The sequence below is a fragment of the Orbilia oligospora genome (assembly GCF_000225545.1).
Source record: "Orbilia oligospora ATCC 24927 unplaced genomic scaffold scaffold00080, whole genome shotgun sequence".
In the NCBI taxonomy this organism is placed as follows: Eukaryota; Fungi; Ascomycota; class Orbiliomycetes; order Orbiliales; family Orbiliaceae; genus Orbilia; species Orbilia oligospora.
The window spans coordinates 876,918-903,950 of NW_011645637.1; the positions used below are offsets into that span (position 1 = coordinate 876,918).

Genomic DNA, 27,033 nt, shown 5'->3' on the forward strand with positions numbered 1-27,033 from the left:
GATTTCAGAGCGGGATGTAATGATAATAACTACGAACTTGAGCATTTTCAGTTTGTTCTTGAAGCCCTCTATTTCCCCCGTTGATATTCATGGATCCACCCAGCTTCACCTGGAAAACCAACAAGGGTCATCAAAACTATACCGAGATCCGATAGGCCATTGTGTAACAGGGCTGGGATGCAACTCAAAAAATACAACGCTCACATGAAGGATGCGAGACTCCGGATCTCAGATCTAAGATCCAAGATTGAATGCACCGATCCGATACGATTCCATCTGACTAATACAAGCAAATTGATCTCGCCAGTTTGAGAGGAGTCTTCGTTATGAAGAATCCCAAGAATGCACTAACGCCTTCGCACTCGCATTCCAATATTTACATGTTTCCTCGCAATTAATTAAGGCGGGTTAATTTCCTTTTAGGAGAAGATCAGTGAATATGAACGGAGATAACAAAAACAAAAGATAAAAACTTGGTTCAAATAGAAAGAAGAAAAAAATAACGATCGAAGGCTGGTGAGGTATTTACGGTGTACATGTGGCGAAGGTGGCATTGAATTGAAGTGTACTCAGGTCAGTTTGGTATTGCAATATTATACATTGTATTCAGCTCACAACGAGAAAGAATTGGTATGCAGTACGTAAATGATAAAATACTTAAAGGAGTTATCAATGTGATAACTGATAGATACACGTGGTTGAAATAATTGTAACGGGTCAATGGTGAAACAGAATATGTGAATAAGCTAACCCGAGAGTATGCTACTTATACGTCTGAGAACAACCCTCCGAGGTAATATGCTGACCAAACACTAATATGTTGTGGCTGGGGGGTATTAAAACATACACTTCGAGCGCTGACATCGATGCATCGAATATAACTGTGGAGAAGGAACATATGTGCAGGGGTTTAGATGGCTGGGATGTGATTATAATTATGTAGTAATGATACAAGAGGGAAGTTGGCGCATGATTGGACCGGGGTTATTATCGATACATCGGAAGAAATTCTAGAAATACTCAAAAATGCCAACGTTAACGCCACTTTTAATTTTCTCGATATCGTATTAGAGCTACGTTTTTGACTTAGGGAAACATATAAAAATATCCTCAAGATCCCTAGTCAATTTAGTTCTTTTGCTGTTTTGTCCCTATCTATTTCTATTCATCTTCTCAGATTAGCAAGGTCGTTAGACACGATCAATAGCCAATCATCCGGCACTTTCTTTTCCATATAGATTTTCCCTTTAGAGCTTTTCGACCTTTGATTCGTTTCCCCCTATTTAGCTTCTTATATACGTACTACCTGTAGAGGTATGGTCTCCTTTTTGAAGGGGATTTCTGTTCTGGCGTTTGTGGGCGCGGCGTTGGCGTATGTCCCTAGGCCCTATGGTAGTATCCAAGGTATTTCTCCTTTCAAAGTTCTTTGATTCTGACATAAGATATTGATATGTATTAACATGAACCTTCGATAGCTCGTGGGACTCTTGTGTCTGATGCGAATAGAGTCAGCATACTCGACAATGAGGATGTAGCCGAAGGTTGCAATCTTTGGTTTCTAACTTATGAAGGTGATACATGCAACACCATTCTCACAACTACCAATATATCCATGGAGGATCTGATCAATTGGGTAAGTTATAGCTTTCTAACAAAAGTTTTATGGATCGGACTGCTAATAATTTGAAAAGAATCCCTCCCTCGAAGATGGTAACTGCGACGACTTAATCCAAACCGGTGCAGATTACTGCGTAGAAATGGACAAACCAAACCCTCCACCAAAACCCACTCCTCCGCCAACAAGATCCACCCCTCAACCACTTGAGAATATCATCACCACGCCTTCCCCAATTCAACCGGGAATGACAAGATCCTGCACAAACTTCCATTTTGTAAAATCAGGGGAAGGATGTTTCGACATCATACCCCGATATCCATCCCTCACGATCGAGTTATTGTATCAATGGAACCCCGCTATCGGGGAGACGTGTAACAAAATGTGGGCGGAGACATATATCTGCGTCTCCGTTTCCGACATGCCTACGAGAGAAGCTACTACCACAAGATCACCAGGAAAGCAGATGCCATCGCCTATCGGTGAAGGTACCACTCCGAGTTGTAAAAGATGGGGCTACGTTAAGACAGGTGATAACTGCCAAACAATCATCGACAGGAATAACCTCAAAGCAACTATAACAGACCTATACCTCTGGAATCGCAGCATAAAACCCGACTGCTCATCCCTCGTTGAAAGAAACTACCTCTGTATCTCTGGCCCGACCAACCCCAGAGTACTACCACCAACTACAACAATGGCCACGACAATGCCTACAACAATGGCCACAACGACAAGAACGATCAGAAGCACTACGACTGTGAGAAGAACGACGACGACGACACAGGATTTGACTAGTACACCCAGTCCTCTCCAGCCTGGGACGGTGGAGGGTTGCAAGAAGTGGGCTTATGTAAAAGATGGACAGACATGTAATGATGTTCTAAGTAGGTTTGAGGGGTTGACTTTGGAGATGTTGGTAAGGTGGAATCCAGCAATTGGAGCGGGGTGTACGAGCCTCTGGGCTAGAACCTATGTTTGTGTTAATGCTTGAACGAGGTTGCATTTTACGATACCAATGTTATGATGGGAACGAGGAAATGATTTATGACTGGGTCTACGAAAACTGGAGTTTTGTTACATGTTATTATTTAGTTGAAATTAATTTTTAAATGGATCTCACTCATTATTCTAAATGATTTTTTTTAAAGCCAATTGCCTTTATCTGAAAGGAGAATACTCTGATAAAGCTGCTGTTAGTGATAATACACATGCTTCCATTCAACGATCAGCTTTCTAAGGCGAGTTCATAAGCCCCATAGTATCGTTCAAGTTCCTCCTCTGCCCCGGGACACCAAGTAAGGGGCAGACATCCACCATGTTTGTCCAAAGTCCAGCCCAGCGCCCTTTTCGCCATAGCCCGGCCACGGAAAAAGGTGTAGTCTTCATGCGATAGTTGACGATCCTGCCTTTTAATCTGATAATTATCTTTTAAAACGTGGTGTAGTACATCATGAATAACGCTGCTGGTTGCAGCATCACCCGTGAGAACCAAATTTCCAATCGTATTAAAAACAGTCTGGTTAAAAGAAGCCTGTACCCAATCATAAACTTCGTTTTGAAATCTACCAACGCTCTGTTGCGATCTCATCCCATTTGCTCCTAGTTTTGGTTCCATATAGAACTCGACAGGGTTGGGGGCCGTTATGCTTTGAGCTCTATGTAATAAAGTAAGGCTTATGGCAGCATTACTATAATCCACAACCAAAGCTGTCTCCACACTTTTATCGAAAAGACTATCATCATCACCATCCTCGTAGTAGGGTCCCAGATTACGGAGTTTCGGTCCACGAAATGAGTAAACCACGGCGTCCGAGGCATCCATAATCGGCCAAATTGCGTCAAAGCCTGCCACACTAGCTGCTACATCGAAATAGTTCACACATCGTCCTAAATGAAAGCAGAAATCAGGTATCGAAAGGCTGATGGCGGGATAATCGAGCTTATGGACGGCGTCGACTCGACTTTTCAGAGTGGAGATTAGAGGGGATATAGCCTCCACCCATCGTTTATACCGCTCCGGAAGTCGTGTAAGGTTGAAACTAGGTCTTACGTTAGAAGGAAGTGTTTCCGGAGCTTCTTCAGTCTCATTGACGGTTGTCGTCTCGTTGCTGATTGTTTCCCAGGATTCGCTGTTAAAGTTTGGTTGTGGCGGAGGTGGAATATCGAAGCCGGGGAGATCCATTCTGACGTTCACAAAGAGGTATTCGAATGTTAGTGGGAGTAAGAGGTTCAAAAGAGTAGGTCTAGAGGGACTACTAACAGTCGGGCATAATAAGGGAAGTTAATGGGAATACGAAGGGCTTCTTCTGCTAGATCCTTCATAGCTTTGATATATGCTTCATCACCATCGATCTTTGCGACATCAATGATAGTTCCATTCCCGTAGCGAAGTACCGCGACACTGACAGTTGGTATATAGGTAGTTAGCCTGACTGATCCCCGGTGATACCTGATTCTAGTCCGAAAAATTCTGGTATATTACCCGTATCCTAGCGCGAGGTCAATTCCAATGCCTGTTGATATTGTCAAAGTCATCCAAAGTTAGCTTCTAGTTTAGAATCAATTGTATCCTGAATCAGTAGGGATGGGCTCGATAGAGGCCTATAGGATGGTATATCTTACCAGGTGATTTTTTCCTATCGAGAGGACGACAAGCGTCACATATCTCCGTGCATTTCCCAATGCCTATCAATACAAAGAAAAAGTATGGTAGATAACTTTTGATCCGCTTCATGCCGTAATCAATTTGTTTGTAAGTGCTTTAAAGTTTTCGTAGCTCAGGCGGGTAAGGGTTATAGTCGTGTAGAAAAGATGCTCGACGGGGGTAGCGGGGGAAGCGACAATATACTAGTACTTATATACACAACAGCAATCAAACATATTATAGAAGAATGCTATAGAAGACTATAGTTAAGAGTCATTCCTGTCTTTGCATTTGGTAAATTACTTTGAAAGGAATACTCCCGGTAGTTACAACCAAGGAGAGAACCCAGCTAAACTGTTGCGATGAGGCACAGCTGCGCCGCTAGCTCCCTCTATGTGCATGAATTAAGGCCACAGTATACTCTACGAGTACCTAAGCAAGTACTTAAATAAGTAGATCTGAGGAGTCAAGCAATTGCAATTGTCGAACACGAAAATAGATCACTAACTAAGTACCTAGGTACTTGAGAAAGTCGGTAACTTGGATCTATGATGAATGAAGGTATTGTTGCATTTAGGCACAGTATGAGACTGCTATAGCAAGAACTAGCCAAGTACTTAGGTCCCTACTTTAAGAAGATATCCTCAGATTTACAAAGCTATACTATAATAAGATATATGGACATATGATATCGATGAGATGTATATTATGGTTATCCGGAGACTGTGACGTGCATACTTGAAAACTCAAGCACCGAAATATATACCAGTAAACACACCCACAGCCACAAGCCAGCCACCAAGTTCCAGCCTCCCACTACCGTTCATGCCACCATTCCCACCGGTATTTTTATTCCCAGACGACGCTCCAGCCATGAGTTCATTAACACAGACCACTGCCTCAGGCACACTCAAGGTCGTACTCTCAATCACAACCGCATCCTTTCCCCTCTCACAACATGTCAAATTTCCCTCTTCCTCTCCAAAAACAGCATATGCAGCAATAACCTCCCCGCTCGGACAAGTCTCCGCAGAGTAAACCTTAGGCGTACTAGAACCACTAGGTGGGGTTTTGGGATCCAGCGAGGAGAGGAAGGAAGATACGTCCGAACACTTTAGTTTTGAAGACGAAGGTGAGAAGTTGTAGGGTTGGATGCAACAGGTGTTTGGTCTTCCGGCCCAGGTACCGCATTCTTCACCGTATGTGCATTGTCCGCTACCGCAGGGAGTGCAGGAATCTGGTTGGGTGCAGATGATTTCTTGACAGGCTTGGTCGCAGGGTTCGGGCGCGCGGATGGTGAAGGTGTGAGATGGGAATAGAGGGTTTTGAGCTTGTGATGCGACGAAGGGGGCGCAGAGTATGAGGAGGATGGAAAGGGAATGCATCCTGTATAGTTGGTTTCGTCCCGATAGTAACGTTGGTGGTCGGCAGCTTCGTCGAGATCTAAGTTTTATGCAAACGAGGAATATGCTATCAAATCGAGGATATTGCAAGGCTAAGTTGTGAACTGGTGATAATTTGGTGGCGTACTCCGAGCGAATGGGCTTCCTCGTGGCATATATATACTTACCTACCTCAGTACCTACCAACTTAGTTCCTCTTATTAGGATATACTCATCAAGCCATCGGATTTTTAATCTTGATATCCAATATGTCTTCCAACATCAATATCAACATGCGACACCATGCAAGCAGGACCCCTTTCAGTCTAAATCAAGTCGTATCGAAATTCGGAATTTGTCATAAACCGCATTGAACCAATCACCATCCTCCTTTCATCCAGTTATTTCTTTCAGCAGGAATCTCCTTCCTTGGCCCTGCATCAGCTACTCATCCTGATTCGTGCCGATAACAACTAGTAAGGAACAAGCGTTAGATTAAGCATGGGGAATTTCCTTTCACCCTTGAAATCTGAAATCCGGGGTGCAGGAACCAGGCTGTGTAACCAACATTAGGGTTAGTCATGGTAAGAGGTACTAGCAAAAGGATATTGTTTGGATAGATACCTGAATCGGTATCCAGGAAGGGATGACCAAGATGTAGGGGAACCTTGAAACCAACGTTTGGCTGCAGGTGTGGCAGTTTTGAACCGAACGGATCGGGAGGGCCAAGAGATAAGGCTTTATGTTCTATCTTGCGGTTTTGTCACTAGTACCAGTTATGTACGCCGTTCCTTGCACATGATGGCTGGTGAGGCACTCTTTATCTGGTCAGTCAGCCGCAATCTGTTTCCAATATAAACCACGAGCTAAGGAAGGGTGTATAAGCCAAATTTTTTATTTTTTTGAGTTTATTATTCATTAATAGGGCATATTCGATTAAGGGAATATGTAAGAAGAAGAGTCTAAAATTACATAGGAAAATAGAATAGAATCGAGTTATAAGGGATCCAAAGATGAAGAACAAGATAAGTTGGGCTGATAGTATGGTCGGATGCAAAACAGAAAATTTGCTTCTGAGGACTGACGGATGAATATGTAAAAACCTCCATGAAAACGCCAGCTGGAAAACACGACGACAGCAAGAAAAGAAAGCATGACGGCAAGCGTATGAAGATAGAGATGTTGTAGATGGGTATCGCTATGATCGGGTAAGAGGGAAACACATGCAAGAAGGATTGGCGATTTTTTTTTTTTGGAGATACTGATTATTCGGAGAATTAGAATTTGGCGGTATCAAAATCGAAACCACCTAGCTTGGGGATGCTGCCGATTTGTGGTGTGCTATCTCTGTTGTTGCTTGGCCCGGCGCCATTGCTATCTTCGCCCGGTGTGTTCGGGGCGGGTGTGCGAGGTGCAGACGACTCGTCTTGCTGTGTCAAGTCCCTTTGAGAGCCCTCTCGCGACGATTCCTTGATCTGCTCGATGGATCCCATGGATGTAGGTCGTTCCGTTTCGCTGTTGACGGTAGTACCATCAATGGAGACGCCTCGGCCTTCACCCTTATCCATGGAATGTTTGACAACTGCTGGGGTAGATGGTTTCGAGGTTGGATCGTTGTCGGGCTTGACGGTCGAAGACCCAGGTCGGGGGATTTCTCGAGAATCCAACTCCATTGCGAAGAAATGCGCCCCGCCGTTGCCGCTAGCACCACTAGGTCCCGAAGCCGGAACAGCTGCCATTTCAAATACCTCTTGCTGAACGGCTGGTAATTCTGCCATCGCAAATTCGTTGGAGGAACCCGCGTAGCCTTGTTTCTTATCACCAGACGGGGCAAATGTTTCATCATCTGCTGCCTTCTTCTTATCACCAGCAGCGAGAACCGCTGCACCATTACCAGCACCACCTAGCTTCTTCTTTTCGCCGGCTTCAACATCATCTTGGCCCATGCTTCGGCGTGCTTCAGCGAGTTTCTTTTGATTGCGTTTTCGCATCCAAATGAACCCAATAATGGCAAGGATGACAACACCAGCAACAGCACCGACAGCTGCACCAATGATAGTGCCATTGGATGTTGAATCGCCTGATGCGTCAGGGACTGAAGTCCCGGTTCGCGAAGGTCCAGTAGTAACTGCTGCTCCATCTGTAGGCGCTGTTCCAGAACCCGAGGTTGAAGCTGGACCGGCTGTAGAACTAGATGCAGGGACGATTTCGAATTTTGACGAAGGGGAGTATTCAGGAACCGGTGCTGCTATGGCCAGGAAAAAGAAATAGTCCTTACGAAGCGGCACATTATCATTCGGGGTCCAAGTAAACTCTTCTAGATTTCGCTGGTCAGTGAAGAGGTATTGACAATCCTCAGCTGCGCCCCGACAATATGACAAGGACATTGGAGTGTTCGTGTAGTTGGATTGCCATCGTATTGTAATGGGTTGTCCGATCGGGAAGACTTCGCTGCTTGTTGGATATAAGAAGGAAGCCTCTGCTGAGACGACAGATACGAGTGAGGAGAGTGAGGCAAGGGAGAATAGGAGGAGGGAACGTGTCGAGACCATTGTGATGACGGGTTGGGAGGGATTGCTGGATCGGGTCGGACGATGTCGGTGAAAGGCGTGAAAAAGTCGTCGTCCTCCACTTGCAACAAACCCGAATTCCCGACGTGGCGACGTATAGCGAATATCTGAGGTTAAGGTTTGAGGTTGATATCACGAAGCAGATGTCGATGTTTGTCGGTGTGGGTGTACAAAGGGTGAAAGAATACTTATTGGAAAAGGAGCACAACAAATGTATCCAAAAGATCGAAACCCAATCCCAGGATACCAGATAGCCGGTTCCACAACTCGACGGAGAGAAAAAAAAAAAAAATAATAATAATGAAAGAGATAGGATAGAATACAGAAGGTGTATGCGAGGATCTCTGGAAAGAGAGGCGCTGTATCCACGGAACGGTCGGGAGAGACAGTTCTGTCTGAAACGGTTCAAAGAAACGAGAGTCGAGAATGAACAAAATGAAATTGAGCAGCAGAAAAATGCTCACAAAAACTTAAACGTCAGGGAGAGCGAGTGACAGGAAAAGTAAAGGAAGAGGAGAAGAAAATAATCAAGGAAAGAGCGAACGGAGTGTTTCGAAAAGATCACACAAAATTTACCGCATCGAAGGGCAAGGAAGGAAGAGAAGGGAAAAAGACAAGAGTGGCCAGGTCGGGATGGCGATGTTACCCTCCCCCCACCGAGTCCCACTAGTACTAACGCTGGCTCGATGATGTCCGTTTGTATCGAGTACCTTTTTGAGACGTGCCGTTGGAGAGAAAGGAGGTGGAGTGGTACGCAATCTTAGCCAAAGGGAGGTATGGAAAGTCTTCTGTACCCGACCCCATCCCTTTTCCGCTGAGAACTCAACCATCCAGCAAGGGCCCCCAGCAGCAAATTGCAAGTCAAACCGTACACACCCAGCGAAATTCCCTGCCAAGGATCAGTCGGAGATGCATGGAAGTCCTTTCAACCCATCGAGCGGCCAATCATGAGCACTTTCCCAATCTCGCTAACCGGTCGATGGTCACCCCACAAGTGGTGACAGAACAAGTTGGTCGGATGTATGTAGACGCTATTTTAAGGTCTTCTCGCAGTGTTTGATGGGTCACGGTATAAGTTGTTAGCATCTCAGCCTATTTTGGATGCAACTAACACCTAACGACCAGTTTCGAGGCCGTTGGCCCGCGAAAGATTTTTCTGATACAGACTTCGCCGCCGCCCCTCTGGCTTGTCCGATCGCTAAAGGACAGAATTAGTCGAATTGAGACATCGAAGACCGATGATGTCGGTTGTCCAAGCAATATTGCTTGCATGACGTCTATGTTGGACTTTGAGGCTAATGTCTGGTCAGACGCCAATGTCCAAGTTTCGGAAAGCTCAGGGTCCTCGACATCGACCTCGTATTTCGTTTTTCTCGTTTGGAAAAAAGATGCAGGGTACCACGGTATTATAGTCTGGTCGTTGCTTCGAGGGGTGTTCTAGTGTATCTGGCTCCACCGATGCTTGACACGAATTCCCGGCCCATAGACTCCGACATTCGGTATTATCGATTAGGTAGTAGTTTCGATATCGGTTACATGCAGTCTTGTTCAGCTTAACACTCGAACAGCCATTAGCGATCATACAGTCCTGCTGATATAGGTGGGGGGTTTGGCTGCGGTATCGGCAGGTGAGCTCCCCTCTTCTCTGTGGAAAATACGAGACATCCTATCATGTGGTGATATGAAGTTGAAGTGAGATGTGGATACTGAAGACCGTTGATAGGAAGATGTCCGGAAAGAAAGAGAAGTTGATGCTGAGCTTTGCACATATTATTAGCTCGGACTAGTCTTGTTCAGCCTTACCATGTTGAATCTGATGACCAGATGTGTTGTTTCACTACCTAAGGTTTTCAGCAGTCAACACAGCACAGGATAGGCAACACACACATGACAAACGTGGACATGCCATGTGACTGCATGCACACCATCAATCAAACGGTCGTCAGATCACATGACAGCTTGGCGCTCGGCGCTTGGCAACCCCAGATGCAACACATCCGACACAGTTTGCCGATCATGCGGGGGACGTCTTGGGCAGTGTAGTGTGGGGAACATGAGGTGCTCCAGCCAATCTTTATTGCATTGTCAATTGGACGAGTATTTAACCTAATTGGCGGCCAGACATACGAGTCAGAAATGCGGCGCATCGACCGAAGCCTTCCGGTAAGCTCCATTTCTACTCACACTCCAAGACAAGTATGTTATATACTTAAGTACTTACATACCTACTTACGTATGTATATATGTATGTCGCGAATATTGGCTAATACAGTTTGGTCGGCTGTATCGTCTCGAGGCAATTAGTCTAGGGTTGCAAATGATAGAATACTAATTCGGTTTCGGACAAACTCATGTGAAGAGTTTAAAGTTTGGCTTGATAGCAAGTTAATAAACAATCGAATCGGAGACATTCGGGAATTTTACAGCTCATAAATTGTCGAGAAACCAACAATCCCTCCAAAAACTCATTCCATACATCCCGAGGATCAAGTGGAGAATTCTTCCTGGCCAGACTATCTTGGCTACCTGACGACGACTCTTGGCTTTCAGACCCATCTCCATTTTTATGGCCTGCATGTTAACTAAATGTTGCTGCGACTGCGGTTTTCAATTGCTCCACTCTGCGCCTGGACTTCAAGGCTCCGCTCCACCTGCCTTCTCACATTTGGGAGATTCAGCTCGCGCTCGAGCGCTCCACTCCCTACGACGACGAGGCCATCCGACTTCATGGGAATAAAATACTTGGCTAGATAGAGATATGTGTACGCTCGAACGGCGATTAATTATAAATTAAAATGCGCTTCACAATGATGCAATATATCGACTATCAAGCAGCCTCGTCTTAACACTTTGGCGGTTTGTCTGTGGGGGAAGAGGGGAGCAGGAGAGGTTGGGGAAATGCATTGCTGCCAGCACATCACACCATAGTCAACCCAATTCACAATATACATACTAGTTAGCAGTTCAGCTGAGCGATATGCGTCACCTATAACAGAAGCTACTAATACATCTACTGTTCGGTCTAAGCGCCAAGAGAAACAATGCTCACCCGTTGGCGAAAACCACATAACATTGCTCTCTAGTGGCGTTGAGCTCGCTTTCTCATACGTTATAATAAGGATCACACAATTGATTTATGTACGAGAATAGGTGTGCAGCAAACACTCCCACATGGAACATTCACAGCCTTGAAGGTATGTACCTCATTTTCAATTGATTTGTGATCCAACTCGCGGTCAGAGTTGGGACTAGATTATCTGATTTCTAGCCAAACAGATACGGATAGGCACTCAACGGCCGCAGATATTGCTGTATTTGTGCTAGATGGGGCTCTTTAAGACTGATGTCTCGGAAATACAACAAAACACCTCAGACACTTATGCAGACGCTATCACGACAGAGCTCGTTCACCGGGACCATGTCATCGCTGTGTGCGGTGGCGTAAATAGAAGCGTGTAAGAATTGCAGATTTGGTACCGGGGTGACTGGTTCTGTGGAAGTTAGTGCCGACTTAATCCTTCCTTACACGTGGTGCCGCTCTTCAACTGGAGTTGCCAATGACTTGCAGAGGAACTTCACGAACGGCATGCCTCATTCTGATCCTGTGCTTGACCAAATTTCTCAGGATCCGACCTCCCATCCTGCGCGATTGAATTAATCCCTTCGTATTCCGTATCGTTCATGAATATGGGCGAAGCATTGAGAATTCAAATTCCTGTTGTCTCCTCGAAAACAATTGTTCAATGGGCGTAGGCGCCTGCCATGGAAAGCTTAGATTGAAAATGATGCTAATGTTAATTCCCCATCGTTGGAAAAACTGCCTCGCAAGCGTTTGGATCTAGATTACACTCAGACCTTTTTTTCAACAAAAACTTTCGTCCCTTTTTTGGCAGGCAACCATACCATGTACATGTATGTATGTACAAACATGCAGGTCTTACGGCTGAGGAAGCTTTCCACACCGTCCAGGAGTCGGTTTGAACCGACCCAATCACCCTTCTATTGTCATGCAGGGATGGGCCCAATTAGGCCGGCGGGTGGGACGAAAAGGGGAAAGTCAAAAATTGCAACATCACAACGCGGCTCACTGAAATTTATCGTGGCGTTCTCAACCCTGCCCGTTGGTAGCTTTGCCAGGATCGCCAGGTCACTGGCAGTATGCAGGCGCCGTCACGACAAGCGGCTGAAGTCGCGAGGGCGAGGCAGAGGCAGAGGGGAAATTTTCAAAAAAAAAAACTCACTTTGCGATTGCGACTCTGCCCAAAGGCTTCTTTATAAAAAGCCCCCCGAAGTATTGCAGATCTTAGGTTTTCCGTGGTCCACCGGAACTGCGAAGTAGTGCAGCATAGTTAACCTGTTTCCTGGGTTCTGTCTCCAGCTTTCACTTTATTAGTTAGCTTTTCGTTACACAGATCTGTCAAAATGTTGACTTCCGTCCTCCTTCGGGCGGCGTTATTCGCCGCAGCCGTTTCGGCTCTGCCCCTCCCGATGGATATTTCTCGGAACCCAGCCCTCGAGACCATTCCGACCATGGAAGAGCTCGAGAAGAGAACTACCTGCAGCGCGGACAATCTTCTGCGTTTGCTCAGGAGCGAGGCCAATCTACCCCAGGCCATCCCATTTTGTCAGTCGTATCTTAATAGACCTAAGAATACGATTTACACCACCATCTACCCGATCACGTAAGTCTGCCTCCTTAGTCCCTCTTTATATTTTCCTTTTCCCTGGCGAGATTGTTATATCTTTACCCAAAATTTCAAGCAGAAACAATTGCTGACTCCCAAAATCTAGCACCGAAACGACCACTGTTGTTCTCGAGGTTATCACGGATGTTGACACCACATATACAGTCACTCAGACAAATACAGATGAAGCCACAGAGACTGACACTTACACAAACGTCGTGACTGAAACTGAGACTCTCGTAGAGACTTTTGTCGCTACTGAAACCTATTCTACCACTGCCACACAAACTATCACGAATACCAAAACGGCCACTCAAACTGCTACGGCCAGTGACATTTCCACTGAGGTTGTCACTATAACCGTGATTATTCCAGCGACTGTTGTCGAAACTGTCACCGATACTGTTTCTGAAACGGACAAACAGACCGTTTTTGAGACGGATACCTCTGTTACGACCGAAACAGCTACTGAAACCGACATTGACACTATCACCGACACAACCACCAAGACTCAGGCTACCCAGACAATTACTGATGTTGAAACTACCACTGCAACTGGTACTTCATCTGTCACTACTAAAGTCACTAGCTTTACAACTGCCTGGAGTACGGTTATTGTCACTACTGTCACCAGGACCACTGGCAGCACCACCATTACCGAGAAATTTACTTCCACTAAGGTTATCACATCGACTGTCACTCGCCCAGCCACCCTCAAGAAGCGAACCAACCCCAAGACCCCGCTCTCCGTGCAAGTTGGAACTTATCCTCCTTCTCGTATCTCCAGTGCTTGCGACTGCTTGACGCTCCCAATCGAGGCTGTTACAGTATCTGTCACCGAAACTATTACTCAGCAAGACACCGCGACTTCGGAGAACCATATCACCAACACTAAAGTCCAAACTGCCACTGATACTGCCGTTATCACCAATACAGTTAAGGTCACCGCCACAGAGGATAAGACTGTCAGGGAGAGCGCCACCGTCACTGATACCGTCACGAATACTGAGTCAAATACTATTTCTGAGACTCAGACTGACGAGGCGACTGCCACTGAGGAAGTCACCGAGACTCTTTCCCTCACTGAAACTTTGTCCACGAGTATTTCGGAAACTAGCACCACGACCGATACCGCCACAGAAACGGCCACCGAAGTTGTGACTGAGATCGATACTCTCACGACCTCGATCACTAATACTGATCACGCCACTGAGACTTTGTCCCTCACTGAAACTGAGACTTCCACTATCAAAGTTACTGCGACCACCACCACCTCCTCCACTAAGGTCGTCCTTACCACCGTCATCGTTTCGGTCACCCAGACTGTTCCACAGACCATCAGCAAGGCCACAAGCAAGACTACTGTCTCCACCATCACTGAGTTCTGCACTATCACCTCCAAGACCACCACCACACTCACCACCACCACCACCGCCACTGCCTACAAGACCTTCAGAATCAGATATACCTCTTCTGGAAACAACAACAGATGGGTTGACTTCGACAGCAATCACTTGGCCACCCAGGTCACTTCTCGTTCCAATGGTGCTCAGTTCCGTATTTCCGGCAACTACATCCTTTCCCGAGAGGGTGTCACCAACTGGTATCCTCTTCAGACGAATAGCTACGGACGATGGACTTGGAGATCTACTTTCCCTGTTGGTCAAACTAGAACTACCGCAACTGTTAACAGCGATGGTACCATTGATTTTGATTTCCCACTCTTCTACGGCGTACGCACTTGCAATTCCAATGGTAATAATGCACCATTATACTTGGGGTCTTCCTTTTCGTTCGATGGCTGCAGTGGCATCTCTGAGCTCTACGCCGACTACGATTAATTCTTCTCTTTGATATTATGATAATACTAGGGTTTTTGCGGTGGATTTCTTTTGTCTGTTCTTTTTTTTTAGTCATGAAAGTTATGGGTCAGGATGGTTTTTTTATTTCATTGCATATTAGCAATTACTATACCTAAGGGAAAATGTTATGATTATAATGGAACATGTATGTATTAATTTGGATATGGGATAATAAACAAAACAAATACTTCATTCTCACGAAACTGCTGCTCTTCCACGTAACTTATTCTCCCTTGGACAGCCGTATAGCGTCTGTGATGTACGATGAGGCTTGATCGTGACTCGTAGTATACTCCGTTGCATGTTGGATTTTATCAAAGGATGTGTTGGTCAATGTTCCACATGTATGTACAACGTGGTACAAGCATAGACATTTGATCCATCTTGCATAGTCTCGTTACCCAGCCAGCTCCGGGGCGCCTATGTTTTCTTATAAGGACGGCAAAATTATGTTAAAGAGTCACCGGGTTGGATTTAAATTAATGATGATTGTGAATAAGAACTATCTGTAATTTGAAAACAATTGAGTGATTAAATTGTTTACTGTTTGCTTGGCCTACAACCTACCCACCGACCTACCCACAGGCCGGCAGGCCTGCTTACAAAGGACTGCATTGTTGGGTAATTCATTAATAATAATTTAGTTTTAAATTTCAATTATTTTACTATGGATTTGTTCATTAGGAGGTACATTCTAGGTACGCAGGCCGTATGCCGGCCTGTGGGTGGGTAGGTCGGTGGGTAGGTTGTAGGCCAAACAAACAGTAAACAATTTAATCACTCAATTGTTTTCAAATTATAAATAATTCTTATTCACAATCATCATTAATTTAAATCCAACCCAGTGACTCTTTAACAGAACTTTGCAATTGCCGTCCTTATAAGAAAACATAGGCGCCCCGGATTGAATCCTAGACTTATGGGAACCCTAACAACTCCGTTCCCGAGATGCTCAGATCGGGAACCCCAAACAACTCTATACATATTTTTTTGCGTGTGTAGCTGGGTACGAGACAATCTATACATGTGATAAATTAATTAAAGTTAAAGTAATGGCGGATGTAGCCTCGAATCTATGGCGGATGCATCGATGAATAACCTCGTTGATAAAGCATACTGCAAGAGGCAATTATACAACTGATGAATTCCGCTCTTATCCCAAGTGCCCGCACTTGCATTATACTAATTCCAACTATATATAAAGGACAATAGCTCCAAGCAATACTATCCACGTCATCAGGAATCCCTTTGCATCCAACTTCCCGGCACTAGAAGGCTTGTTCTTATCACCGTCCTCGAAGTCCACTTGGGCACCCGTTCCATTTATCCACGGTTGAAAATCTATTCTACTCGACGATAGCCTCTGGTTTTCTTCTGTTATGAGAGGATTCTGTAGTAAACCGCAATCGGCTGCGTCGCGGGTTGGGTCCAGGTCGTTGGTAAGGGTGATTGGGAGGTTAAAGATGGTGTAGTAGTCTGATGAGTTATATGTGAAAGATTGGTGGATTGAGATCTGCAATCTTGTGTTAGTTATAAACGAGAGTAAAATTCCACATATTACCTAGTCTTGAGGTGATATGTACACGCTTAGGTGTATATAATATATCACTGCGGAGGAGGTTGGAAAGGACAACAGACATTATACTCCCCAAGCCCCCTTCTCAAGCAATCCGGCCAAATCCAATTTATGTGCTTAACCGTACTCCCACGCTCCAAGCTCAACACCGGGGCGACATAGCTGTTATTAAACCTTGACGGCGGAAGTGTATTATTCGACACAGTAAAGTTATGTCTATTCTCATATGATGATAAAAATATAGTGATATTGTGGTAGTAGGTTCCAGTTAGTGGCTTTAGTTCGTTGTCATCGTCAGAGGGGTTTGGATCGAATGATGTCGGAACTGTCCCGTTTGGGAAGGCTTGGTAGGTGTAGGGGGGTAGACGGCCATTGCCAGAGACGTCGATAGCGATGTGCAGTGTCGCTAGGAAACATGATAATTAGTGATCGAGAAACAATCAAAGGTTTATAAATTTATTAAATATTTTATAACTTACCGCCGCCGAGTGGGGTGAATGGCTGTGGTGCGTCGACGATAGCCAGTCCTGGCGTGTAGATCTGCCCACCGAGGATCGTGAAAGTTCGAACGGCATTGGAGTACGCTGCCAGTGTGGCGCAAGTTATTGCGAAGAGAGAGATTGATTTCATGATCGATATATTTTATTTTGCAAATTACATCAGCGGTTAGGGAAATGAGAAATTGGGAATGAGTACACTCTCAAGCTGATCAATCAAGTAAACGAATGAAATCCCGGAATTTTGAAGATTCGGAAGGTATGATGTTCGAGAATCGAAGTTTGAAAGATTTACAGAACTTAGAAAGCCTTCGCCACAGATGATTTAATTTTAATAGTTGAGAGGTTGCTTCCCTGTACATGTTTCTTGAAAGGTTTCCAGCAGAGCCGGCTGATACTTGATCCGTGCAATCCATGTTGTGGATAAACAGGTTTCAATTATCAGTCCCTTAATTAATTAATTTTGGTTTTAATATTATGACGACTTTGTGTAGAATATTCGAATGGCTTGGCGGACAACGTCATTTCGATCTTAGACTGATTCTTCAAGATTAAAATCTATAGATATCAATTGTAAAATCATTAACCAATTTGAAGAACAAAATTGGAAGTAAGGCTGGGTTTATCAAGGTATATCGATATCGGTTCGCTTTCGACCGGAGTGATTCGAAATTAATAGTTTGTGCTGGTTCTAAATTGGGAGAAACGAGGGAAAAAGTGCAACATAAACAACACATCTCTTGGTACCAACATATGGAGGTCGAGATTGGGTGTTGCTGTATCCTAGCGTGTTGGACGGCCCGTGACGCCCGTAATCGAACTGTCCACCATTCCGGCCTGCAGGTGGCTATGGTCTCCCATAGGTTACTTAGTTAAGACTAGGAAAACGAAGGACTAATGCCTAAGTGCTTAAGTAGCTAAGTATTTACCTAGATAGCACAGAACTCGGTCCTTACCAAGATCATCCCTCTCGACACTTCGTTTAGATACACTGGCTCAGCCGGGGCCGGGGCTACAGCGCCAATACTACAGGCCTGCAGGTCGAAAAGGATGACTTCTTCTGAACACTTGGAGATTTGGCTAGTATGCGTATGGGAAAAGTATTTTAACCTCGTCTACGAGCCCTCGAGTGGTCTAACCATTTCTTGATTCCCTTCTTGAGGCATTCCCGATTGTCGATTTTAGCTATACTGGACACAATGTAAGTACTAATACTTGGCTGGTACAATTGCACAAGAATAAATTTCTTGCGAATGTAGGGCCACATAAGATTGATGTTAATATCAAGCAAAAAATATTGGAAATAGGTGAAATCATTGGTCGCGACGGAAACTTGTTGCCGAAATTTTCTCCATCGGCCTTGCCGCTTTTTTTTTGCATGGGTTTCAAAAATGCGATTTCAAGGTTTCCACCAGTGCAGTCTTTGGGGAGAAACTACTAGCTCAGCCCTAGATCCTTTCAAGTGCGTTGACCGAGATCCATGCACGTGCGAGCACCCCGCAAAGCTTGACTGCTGATTCTATGTAGCTAACATAGCTGAAATGAGCAAGGGAGAAATGATTCAACCAATTGCTTTTCGAGGAAGGGCTTCTAGAAACTGCAACTCTTACTGGCTGAGCAGCTTGAGCTATTGGGATTCTGTTTTTCCTTGCTTCGTTAATCTCGCAAACTTGAAGGTTCGGCGCCGTGCGACAGCTGATAAGAACCGATAGGTGAGCGTTTTATGCAGAAGCGGGCATCTAACAGTGATTGCGAAACGCGAAATTTCGATGGCTGCTCGGACCCACTTGGCTCGGGGTGGGGTAGGCTCGATGGTAGCCCCATGACCGACTCTGCGTGGAAGCTAGAGATACATAAAACTAGAGTCACGATCTGGTGCATCGCATTATACCGTCGTGGGTGGGATATGATTGGCTCCGATGGAGTTCCTTCATTAATAAGCTTAACTGCAACTACTAGTTGGTATATAATATACTGTCGGATCTTAGCAGAGTCCACAGCGGCAATATGATGGCAGTTATACTTCGAGACAGCCGCACCAGCCGTGCTTCTGAAGACCTTGGTTTGCCGTCCCACCCTAATAGAACATTCCATTATAGTGCCAGCCTAAGCCAAGTTATCTTCGTACGATCGTACCATTGGGGGCTGAATATGCCTCTCTTTGTGACATCTGGGAACGAGACCAGGCTGAATCCTTCTTGGTTATTTCTTGTCGATGCAAGCCAAAAGTTTAAATCTTTCAAGCTTTTATCAAGATCCTTGGTTGCTGCATGACATCTACTTTGGCTTAGTTTAAAACAATAAGAGAACTTCTGAGCGAAAAATGTGTGGGCGACCGTGCGCGATCTGGATATATAAAAAGGGCCGAAGGGAATCCGGGTTGGAGTTTCTAGATATCTGCCCCGTAGCTACTAGTACACAAACTATTTTCGTTATAAAACCATTACCATTGAAATATTCTCAAGCTCTTCACGCACCGTAATAAGCTCGTTTCCAGAATGGAAAACGTGTATGCAGGGCAATTTAGGCAATTATGGGAGGGTGCCTTCGAAATATATAAAAAGGAAACCGGTCGAGACCTCAGAAATGATGATCGGCTCCGTAAGTTAGGGAGTGTAGAAGATCTTATGGAGAACTTGGATCGGAGTGCGGATAACTTTTCGGAGTTTCGACGCAAACGTGAGAAATTTCGACACAACTTCATGAAGGTCCTTGGGCCGGTTATAGGCATCACCAATTTTATCAAGGATCTACTTCCGGGTACTCCTGGGGTTGTGGCTTCCCCGATCCTTGCAGCCGTGTCATATCTTGTTGAGGTACTGTATTGTATTCTAGGTTAATTGGGAAGTAGAGCGTACTTACTGATGTCTTCAATTGTCCAAATATTATTATAGGTCGGCGGGAAGGTATCACAAGCCTACGACTATATCGAAGGAGTATTCTCAGAGCTTGAGGAGTTTTCAGGTCGACTTGAAGACTACATAGCCGGCGGGTTTGATAAACGTTTGGAAGGGAAGATAACCGCAATTCTCACTTTGTAGGTTGACATATGGCAATCGGACTAGATCGGGAATTTCTATGGAAACCCAGGGCTAATGATTACCTAAACATGAACAACCTATAGTTTCATAAAAGTCATCGGAAAGTAAGATCCAAATACCCACATCATCATATCACATCTATCATTACTGGGTTTAAGGACAGCTAAACTCGAACAATCGGCGTATGTAGGTCGGAGAAGTTGATCTTGAAGGGTCGCTTCAGATTATATCTTGACAAGGCATTCCTCGGGGCCGACGAGGCAACGAAAGGAATGTTGGATGAACTCAATCGACTGATCAAAACAGAGCAACAAAAGGTTGTCTCATCAACTTATGCATCTGTTAAAATAATTCAACGGGATATGGTTGCGAACCACAATGCTCTCCGGGAAGGTATTGAAGCGGCCGAAGAAGGAATTCGCAAGGATATAACTGCGGCTGGGGAGGATATCAAGGGTGATATTGCGAATTACTATAAAGGTTCGTCCCCAATGTTATAAAGGTTTATTAAAATAGAATTGATATAACTCTTCCTGAAGAGTCTGTCAGTAGGGCCGATGAGCAAAAGCTTGAGGAGACATTGAAAGTACCAATTCTGTCACGAACAATTGAACTTTATGGTGAATTCAAAAGAAGATTGGTACCGGGAACAGGCGCTTGGCTTCGTAGGGAAGCAGCATACACCGCATGGTTTGCCGGTGAGACATCTCTTTTGTTCATCATTGGCGAGCCTGGGTCTGGCAAAACCCACTTGGCGACTTCTATTATCAATGAGGTTCAGGAACGATTCTCCCACAACAAGGATGGGGGGCCTGGAGTCACAGGGCCTATTCCAACTGCTTTTTTCTTCATTAGAGAATCGGATACACAGCTACTCAATGTTAACGAAATGCTGAAGGCTCTTGCCTATCAAATTATTGAGTCTGACCCGCTGTTTAGGAGGCATGCTATCGAGGTCTGCAAGTCCTCCTGGAATACAATGACAGCAGAGGATACCTGGAAGAACCTCTTTCAGCGGTACTATCAGGAAATAGCGACTGATGCATCAGTAGTCATTATCTTGGATGGCCTTGATGAAGCTCCGAAAGCTGATCAACAAATAATAGCTAATATTTTAAAGCCTTCTAGCGCTGATAGTGAGCCACAAGGCCGTGGAATACAGTTTGTGGTTCTAGGGAGGCCTACGATACGCAATAGCATCCCGTCCAAGGCCGAAAACTCTATTATCAAAATCTCAAGGGACCAAAACCGAGATGATGTTGAACGATATATCGACACAATGTTATCACAAGTAGTCGTTCTAGAGAAGCTGAAGCGTTTTAATCGCGCTGCTGCTGAAGTGGAAACCGCAAACCTACGAGTTAAAATCTCACAACAATCAGAGGGAGTCTTCTTGTGGGCGCAACTTCTCCTCGATCATATTAAGTCCATGGACCTTGACGGCATCAAGAACGCTCTGTCTAACCCACCGAAAAACGTTACGGCCATGATAAATGGTCTTCTAGAACGCCTTGCCGCCGAAGAAGCAGAGGACCTTGACTCATTTCGAAAAATGTTAGCTTGGGTCGCTTGTTCGCGAAGACCATTATTCTTTGGAGAACTCTTACTCATAATGTGCCTCCCGAGTAAGCTCCCAAGGCTCCTCCTTTGGGAGTCTCTGAATAACAAGTTCAGCACCATGTTTCACTTGAACATGCCGGATGGTTTTATATACCGTGAAGAGGAAGAGGAGGAGGAGCCAGAATTCTCAGAAGTGGGTGATGTAGACCCGCAGCAGTATAATCCATCACATGTTTATTTAGACGGGCCTTCGACCGACCTTCAAAACGCTGATGGTAGCTTCTCCTCCGGCCAAGGAGATTTAAAGCTAAGTAATGAAGGAGCAGAAACCAAATTAAAGGCCGAAGGAGAACTCCCCCCTCATAAATCAGAGGGAGATGGGGACGCTGAAGGTGACAGCGACAATGAGAGCTCTGTGGAGAGTACCGTTGAGAGTAGCACCGACGATAGCGAAGAAGGGGGTGTAACTGGCGATATCCAGGAGGATAATTTTAGCGATCTATTGGAAAATATCCTTGGAGATGAAGACTTAGGATTTTTAGAGTGGGAGCTTTTCGGGTTCATTGAGAGCTTAGAAGAGGGCCAGCTGAAAACCGAGGTCAATTTTTCCCATCAGCAGTTTCGCGACGTGCTACTCCAGAACCCACCGGATCCAACTTCAGCTATCAAGCTTGATCTTACGGATTGCTATTTGATGATGGCGATATCCTGTTTCGATATTCTCAAACTTGATTCCTGGTCGTCACATGACATGCGTATACTGCCTGTCCTCCTTGACTATTCCCTCCGTAACCTAGCTTACCATCTACAAAAGGTCGAAGTCGGTGCCCTTGCCGATGATAAAGAGAATGCAATTAGATTGATCAAAGATATTTATTGGCTTTTCCACGAAGATGCCGGAAACCAGACCTACTTTCAATTCCTCTACAACAACAATGATCTCTGGGCTGATCTCTGGGCGGTCTGGGTTCCATCTAATATGTACTCTTCAGCAGTGAGAAATATTCTCAAGTTAGCTGGAAAGTATCAGGAATCCTTCGATCCTCAAGAATTGGAATGGATTAACCAGGCGGCGTCCTCAGCAAAGTCTCTTTTCCAACCCTGGATGACTAGCTGCGCCAGATTCTGGCTGGAAAGGCGAGGGCATGGTGATCCGAAAATGTTCGACAAAGGGCTACATTATTGTTATTTCTTGCATGCTTTAGATTCCATGGTAATTTCTCCCTACATTTAGATACCATCTGGGTGGATCTATAGTGCTAATAAAACTTTAGGATGATGAGGGGAATATAGGATCTTTAGAAATCCAGGCGTTCTCTTATCGATGGGGAAATACGGGGCCCCTGACCCCAGAAAGAATTCGCTCCCTAGCAAACTATGCCACGGAGTCTGTTCGAGACACAGTACATTGGCATTCAATAATGGCATGGACGCTAGCCATCGCCGACTATCCAGCTGATGCGATCCCCGTGTTCCAAAAAGCGGTCGAAATTGATTCTAATGCCTGGCTTGCATACGAGGGACTCGCAAGAGCATATGCTGATATGAAAATGTATAAGGAAGCTATTCCTGTAATGGAAGAAGCTTGCAGAGCCGTCACCGGTATTTGGGACCTTTCAAAGCAATTCTACGCTGATATAGCTCAATGGAAACGTAGACTTGGGGATAATGCCGGCGCACTGGAGGCCGCGAAAGTTGCCTACCTTGGTTCGTCCTTCAGTCCGCCGACAGTTTTTAGCTACCTAGATTGTCTTGGAGCGAATGGGCAACATGATGAGGTGTTGAGCATATTGCAAAGTTTATCCCGCGAGACTGACGGAGGGTATAAAAAGTCACTTCTACTTATGACTTGGCCATATCTTGATTGGGATCCATTTGATTTGCTCGAAGGAGTATTTCAAGCAATTGGAAAAGAGAAGCTAGGATTCTTGATCGAGGATGTAAAGGCTGCATTGGAGAATGTGCTAAGCTCGGCCAATGATTGGAAAAAGAGATGGTTCTGCTGGAAGACAGCACGTATTGTATACGAATATGAAGAATCACCTAACCTAGAATTCGTCGTTCAAAACTATGAGATGTCTTTGGACCTCTTCGGCAAGATGTTTAACAATACAGAAGAGGAGATAAGAGACAAGCGACATATCACGAATTTCTTGGCGATGCAATATTATGACAGTGCTGTCGCAGCTTTCAAATCGGGGACTAGTCCGGACGGATACGTCAAAAAGTTGAGAGATTTAGCAACAAGCACTACTACCTCTTCCGGAACGGATGCACAGGAAACTTTCGACTTCTACGGTCCTGGTTATCCATCGGTCTTATGGGGCCGTTGGAGACAGATTTTTGAGCAGGCAAAGAAGGTCAAATGGAGGAAATGTTTTAGACCACGAGTTCTTGAAGAACTTAACATGCTCGACGACGAAAACCCCGAGAATGATACAGCTGGCGTATACAATCTTGCGATAACTTTACTACAGGCGGGAGACGATAGAAATGCTTCGGGACTTCTGACAATATTATTTAGACCCCTCCGGGCTCTGCGAATTAGGCCGGAAGGTCAATCTGATACAACGGTTCCTGCAAATGCAGATAATACCTCCCGCCCAGCACTCACCACGGCACTTACACTCAAATTGACTGACTGCCACAAATGCTCTGGGGATTGTTCCGATAAGTTGGGATATGAATCATTATACATGTGTGCGGTGTGCCCAGGAAGAAATTTCTGTGGTGGGTGTATCGACAAGGTGAAGGCCGGCACTCTGGCTAGACGGGATTGTAACTCGAATCATGAGTGGCATAGAGCTTGGCCGTCAGATGAAAAACGGTGGAAAAAAGTGGCAGACGAAAGTGAAGATGGGCATCTTGTCATAAAACCCTCGTGGTTGGAAGAGATGAGGGGGAAATGGCGGTAATGAAAGATTTTAGACTTTTTTGAGGTAGCCGTATGTATGTTTGGTCATATATTGCCATAAGAATTATGTTAATTGCAAGTATTAATATATTGTGTACCCAAGTAATTATCAATTGTCTTAATTCTTTACATAGACTTATCTCGCACACTAGACTGGCTAGTTTCAACTATATATATAAACGGCTTTTCTTTCATATTCGAAATAGCTATAAATATATAATTCTGGCTTCCAAGATAATCCGAGACCCAACCCTGATATAAATTTATTCATATGAGTTTTCCAACGGAATACAATATTGGAACTCGAGCTAAGGATTTAAATATCTGATTGTTACGTTAAATAAATCTTCACAAGCGAATTGCGGCCTAGAATACGAGATTGGTCTTTTCCACCGTGTTCTACAGACCAAGCTTCCCATGGATCTTAGTGTTGGACGCCTTAATTTAGCGAATCTGTCGAAGCTGCCATTTTAGCTTGCCACCTGCAGGACCTGACATACCTTGTGATCAACTTAGTTGCCAATCGATTAAAATATTATTAATTTAAACCGTATCTGAACCTGGTATATGTATCTATATTATTTATGACATCGCCAGTTTGATTAGCTTGTTGTATAGAGTTTGTAACTACTTATCTATTAAGTACCTTATTGATAATAATGGCGCCACGGCTGTCCTCGGCTGTTGTTTTTCGTCCTTTGAAGGCAAATGCAACCATAGACCCACATATGCACATAGCGATGCATTCCTGAGATTATCGTTAGCTAGGTCTGACGGATACCGGCTGGTTCGATATCGGTACATTTGAATTAACTTTAAACATGCCTGTTGGAGGAAGTTGCAGTGCAGTGCATTACACGAGAAGGCTTGTTGACGTCAAGACATACGTTGCTTAATTGACTTCGGAAAGCTGCCAGTTAAAATTACTCAATCTCAACGTAAGACTTTTATATATAGATATATATATATATATATCAGGATCTAGTTCTTTCATGCAATGAGCTTTGGACAATCAAAAAGGCTGTGATCGCAACTGCCTTGTTTTATTGCCGCCTGCTTGGTCTGGGAATTTTCGGTGGTGGAGCCGTCAATGCTTAAGCTTGTTTAGTCTCAGGCTAAGCTTCCCCACACCTTTGCGGTTTTGAACTGAACCAAGGCTAATTAAGCTAAGCATTCGATTCCAGCTACTTCGACGTCAAGGTGACCACCTGTGGGTCCGTCAATAGAACCGAACCTGTTCATTTTGGCTGGTATCGATACCCAGCGGAGCCTGTTCGATTGCCGGTCGACGTCAACAACTGAAATTGACAGCCTGCTAAGTGCGATCGAAGCTGAGCTGTACATACGTCGTGAGAAAGCTGGCTGTGGCATTGGTCGTTTCGTCACATGATCACATCGAAAGCATCTGCTAAGACCAGCCTTGCATGAGCTTCATCGTAGGTACCGCTAGGAACCATCGAATCAAGTGCAGGGTCCTCAGCTTGTTTTCGCATTTTCTATCGCCTCCTCCTCTCCTTACTACCCGCTGTTACCCAACTAGAATCCATGATCCCAGCGATGAAGAGGGCCACTAGACATTCCTCCCGACAACCCCGTTAATTACGTTAACTGCAGCTGCTTCTCCGCATATTATAACCATCACGAAAAGGAAAAAAAAGGATGCGTACGTGCATCTGATCACGGCCCATATCATTCCCGAAGGGGCAGGTCCAAGCGGTCCTCTCGAAGCAGCCTTTTTGGCGATGTGTAACGAGATCACACACAGATGCATGATGGTCTTCCCTGACCCGAAAACGTGGGGTTTGTTACGGTTTCTGGTAAGCTGGGATTACTTTCCCATGGACAGGGGTCTAATGCTACATGGGGGTTGATTGATACTATTCCTCCTTGGATAGCAAGGTTGCTGCAGATGGTGGGTTTAAGTCTCCGCTGATACGTACAAACCCGATTACAAGGCGAGCTCGACGAGTACTTATGTACGATGCAAGAGAAGTATCATGAAGGCACCAAATGCATACGGAAGCCCCTCAGTCAGTGGCTGGAAAAGTTACAAGACATCCAAGTACCGTTTGGCATGTTTGCTTCGAGACAGATGCCGTTCTGAGCGAACGGCGCAGGTCCAGCCAGCCATTCGCGGATGAAGCCGCGGTCACTTGCCCTCGTGAGACCGCTGTTGGAGCTGGGAAAACCTTCGGGACCCTTTAAGCTTAAGCTGTCTCACCGGCTTCTTTTCCCTCTTTCTTGAACCGACCCGGTCTTCCCTATCTCGGGAGTTTTTTTGTTTCTCTTTTATTAGACTGAACTCTGACAAAGATTTCTCTTCCGGATTTCCTTCATATAATATACCCCGTCTATCTCCCCACTTCGTAACATTTATTGCATCCATCTTCATCACTGCTACTCCAGGTACTCTGACTGCTCCCATAGTTACTATACAGTGACTGGATCAAAAGTCAAACATCTCGAACCCCAATTCGACCAAGCAACCCCCGGTCTTCCATCGACCCGACAACGCCAACACCAACAACTCAATCGGCCCCTCAGTATCCGCAAGATCTCGAATTCGACTGACAACGTTGAAGGGAATTTTCCTTTTTTTAAAAGAAAAAAAGAAGATATTCGAAGAGAAAAGGAAAGAGAAATACGATATTTGATATCACTTAGGTTTTGTAAAGATTAGATCC

General features: G+C 45.0%; 7 protein-coding genes across 7 annotated transcripts; 3 read left to right on the top strand and 4 right to left on the bottom strand.

Annotated features, from left to right (window-relative positions):
* Positions 1-1,316: 1,316 nt before the first annotated feature.
* On the top strand, positions 1,317-2,609 carry AOL_s00080g244 (uncharacterized protein; the record flags this gene model as incomplete). Its single annotated transcript, XM_011124619.1, has 3 exons — positions 1,317-1,404; positions 1,476-1,633; positions 1,692-2,609. 3 exons carry the CDS (start codon positions 1,317-1,319, stop codon positions 2,607-2,609), a joined length of 1,164 nt encoding a protein of 387 aa, XP_011122921.1.
* Positions 2,610-2,843: 234 nt separating this feature from the next.
* AOL_s00080g245 (uncharacterized protein) lies at positions 2,844-4,153 on the bottom strand (the record flags this gene model as incomplete). The annotated part of the gene is made up of 3 exons (XM_011124620.1): positions 2,844-3,801; positions 3,879-4,019; positions 4,101-4,153. 3 exons carry the CDS (start codon positions 4,151-4,153, stop codon positions 2,844-2,846), a joined length of 1,152 nt encoding a protein of 383 aa, XP_011122922.1.
* Positions 4,154-5,008: 855 nt separating this feature from the next.
* AOL_s00080g246 (uncharacterized protein) lies at positions 5,009-5,647 on the bottom strand (the record flags this gene model as incomplete). The annotated part of the gene is made up of 1 exon (XM_011124621.1): positions 5,009-5,647. One exon carries the CDS (start codon positions 5,645-5,647, stop codon positions 5,009-5,011), a length of 639 nt encoding a protein of 212 aa, XP_011122923.1.
* Positions 5,648-6,921: 1,274 nt separating this feature from the next.
* On the bottom strand, positions 6,922-8,196 carry AOL_s00080g247 (uncharacterized protein; the record flags this gene model as incomplete). The annotated part of the gene is made up of 1 exon (XM_011124622.1): positions 6,922-8,196. The coding sequence occupies one exon, from the start codon at positions 8,194-8,196 to the stop codon at positions 6,922-6,924; it is 1,275 nt and encodes a 424-aa protein (XP_011122924.1).
* A 4,440-nt stretch (positions 8,197-12,636) lies between these two features.
* AOL_s00080g248 (uncharacterized protein) lies at positions 12,637-14,740 on the top strand (the record flags this gene model as incomplete). The annotated part of the gene is made up of 2 exons (XM_011124623.1): positions 12,637-12,896; positions 13,006-14,740. 2 exons carry the CDS (start codon positions 12,637-12,639, stop codon positions 14,738-14,740), a joined length of 1,995 nt encoding a protein of 664 aa, XP_011122925.1.
* Positions 14,741-15,953: 1,213 nt separating this feature from the next.
* AOL_s00080g249 (uncharacterized protein) lies at positions 15,954-16,967 on the bottom strand (the record flags this gene model as incomplete). The annotated part of the gene is made up of 3 exons (XM_011124624.1): positions 15,954-16,274; positions 16,400-16,743; positions 16,817-16,967. The coding sequence occupies 3 exons, from the start codon at positions 16,965-16,967 to the stop codon at positions 15,954-15,956; spliced, it is 816 nt and encodes a 271-aa protein (XP_011122926.1).
* A 2,365-nt stretch (positions 16,968-19,332) lies between these two features.
* On the top strand, positions 19,333-24,350 carry AOL_s00080g250 (uncharacterized protein; the record flags this gene model as incomplete). Its single annotated transcript, XM_011124625.1, has 6 exons — positions 19,333-19,650; positions 19,729-19,871; positions 19,959-19,979; positions 20,066-20,355; positions 20,415-22,648; positions 22,710-24,350. 6 exons carry the CDS (start codon positions 19,333-19,335, stop codon positions 24,348-24,350), a joined length of 4,647 nt encoding a protein of 1,548 aa, XP_011122927.1.
* Positions 24,351-27,033: the final 2,683 nt, after the last annotated feature.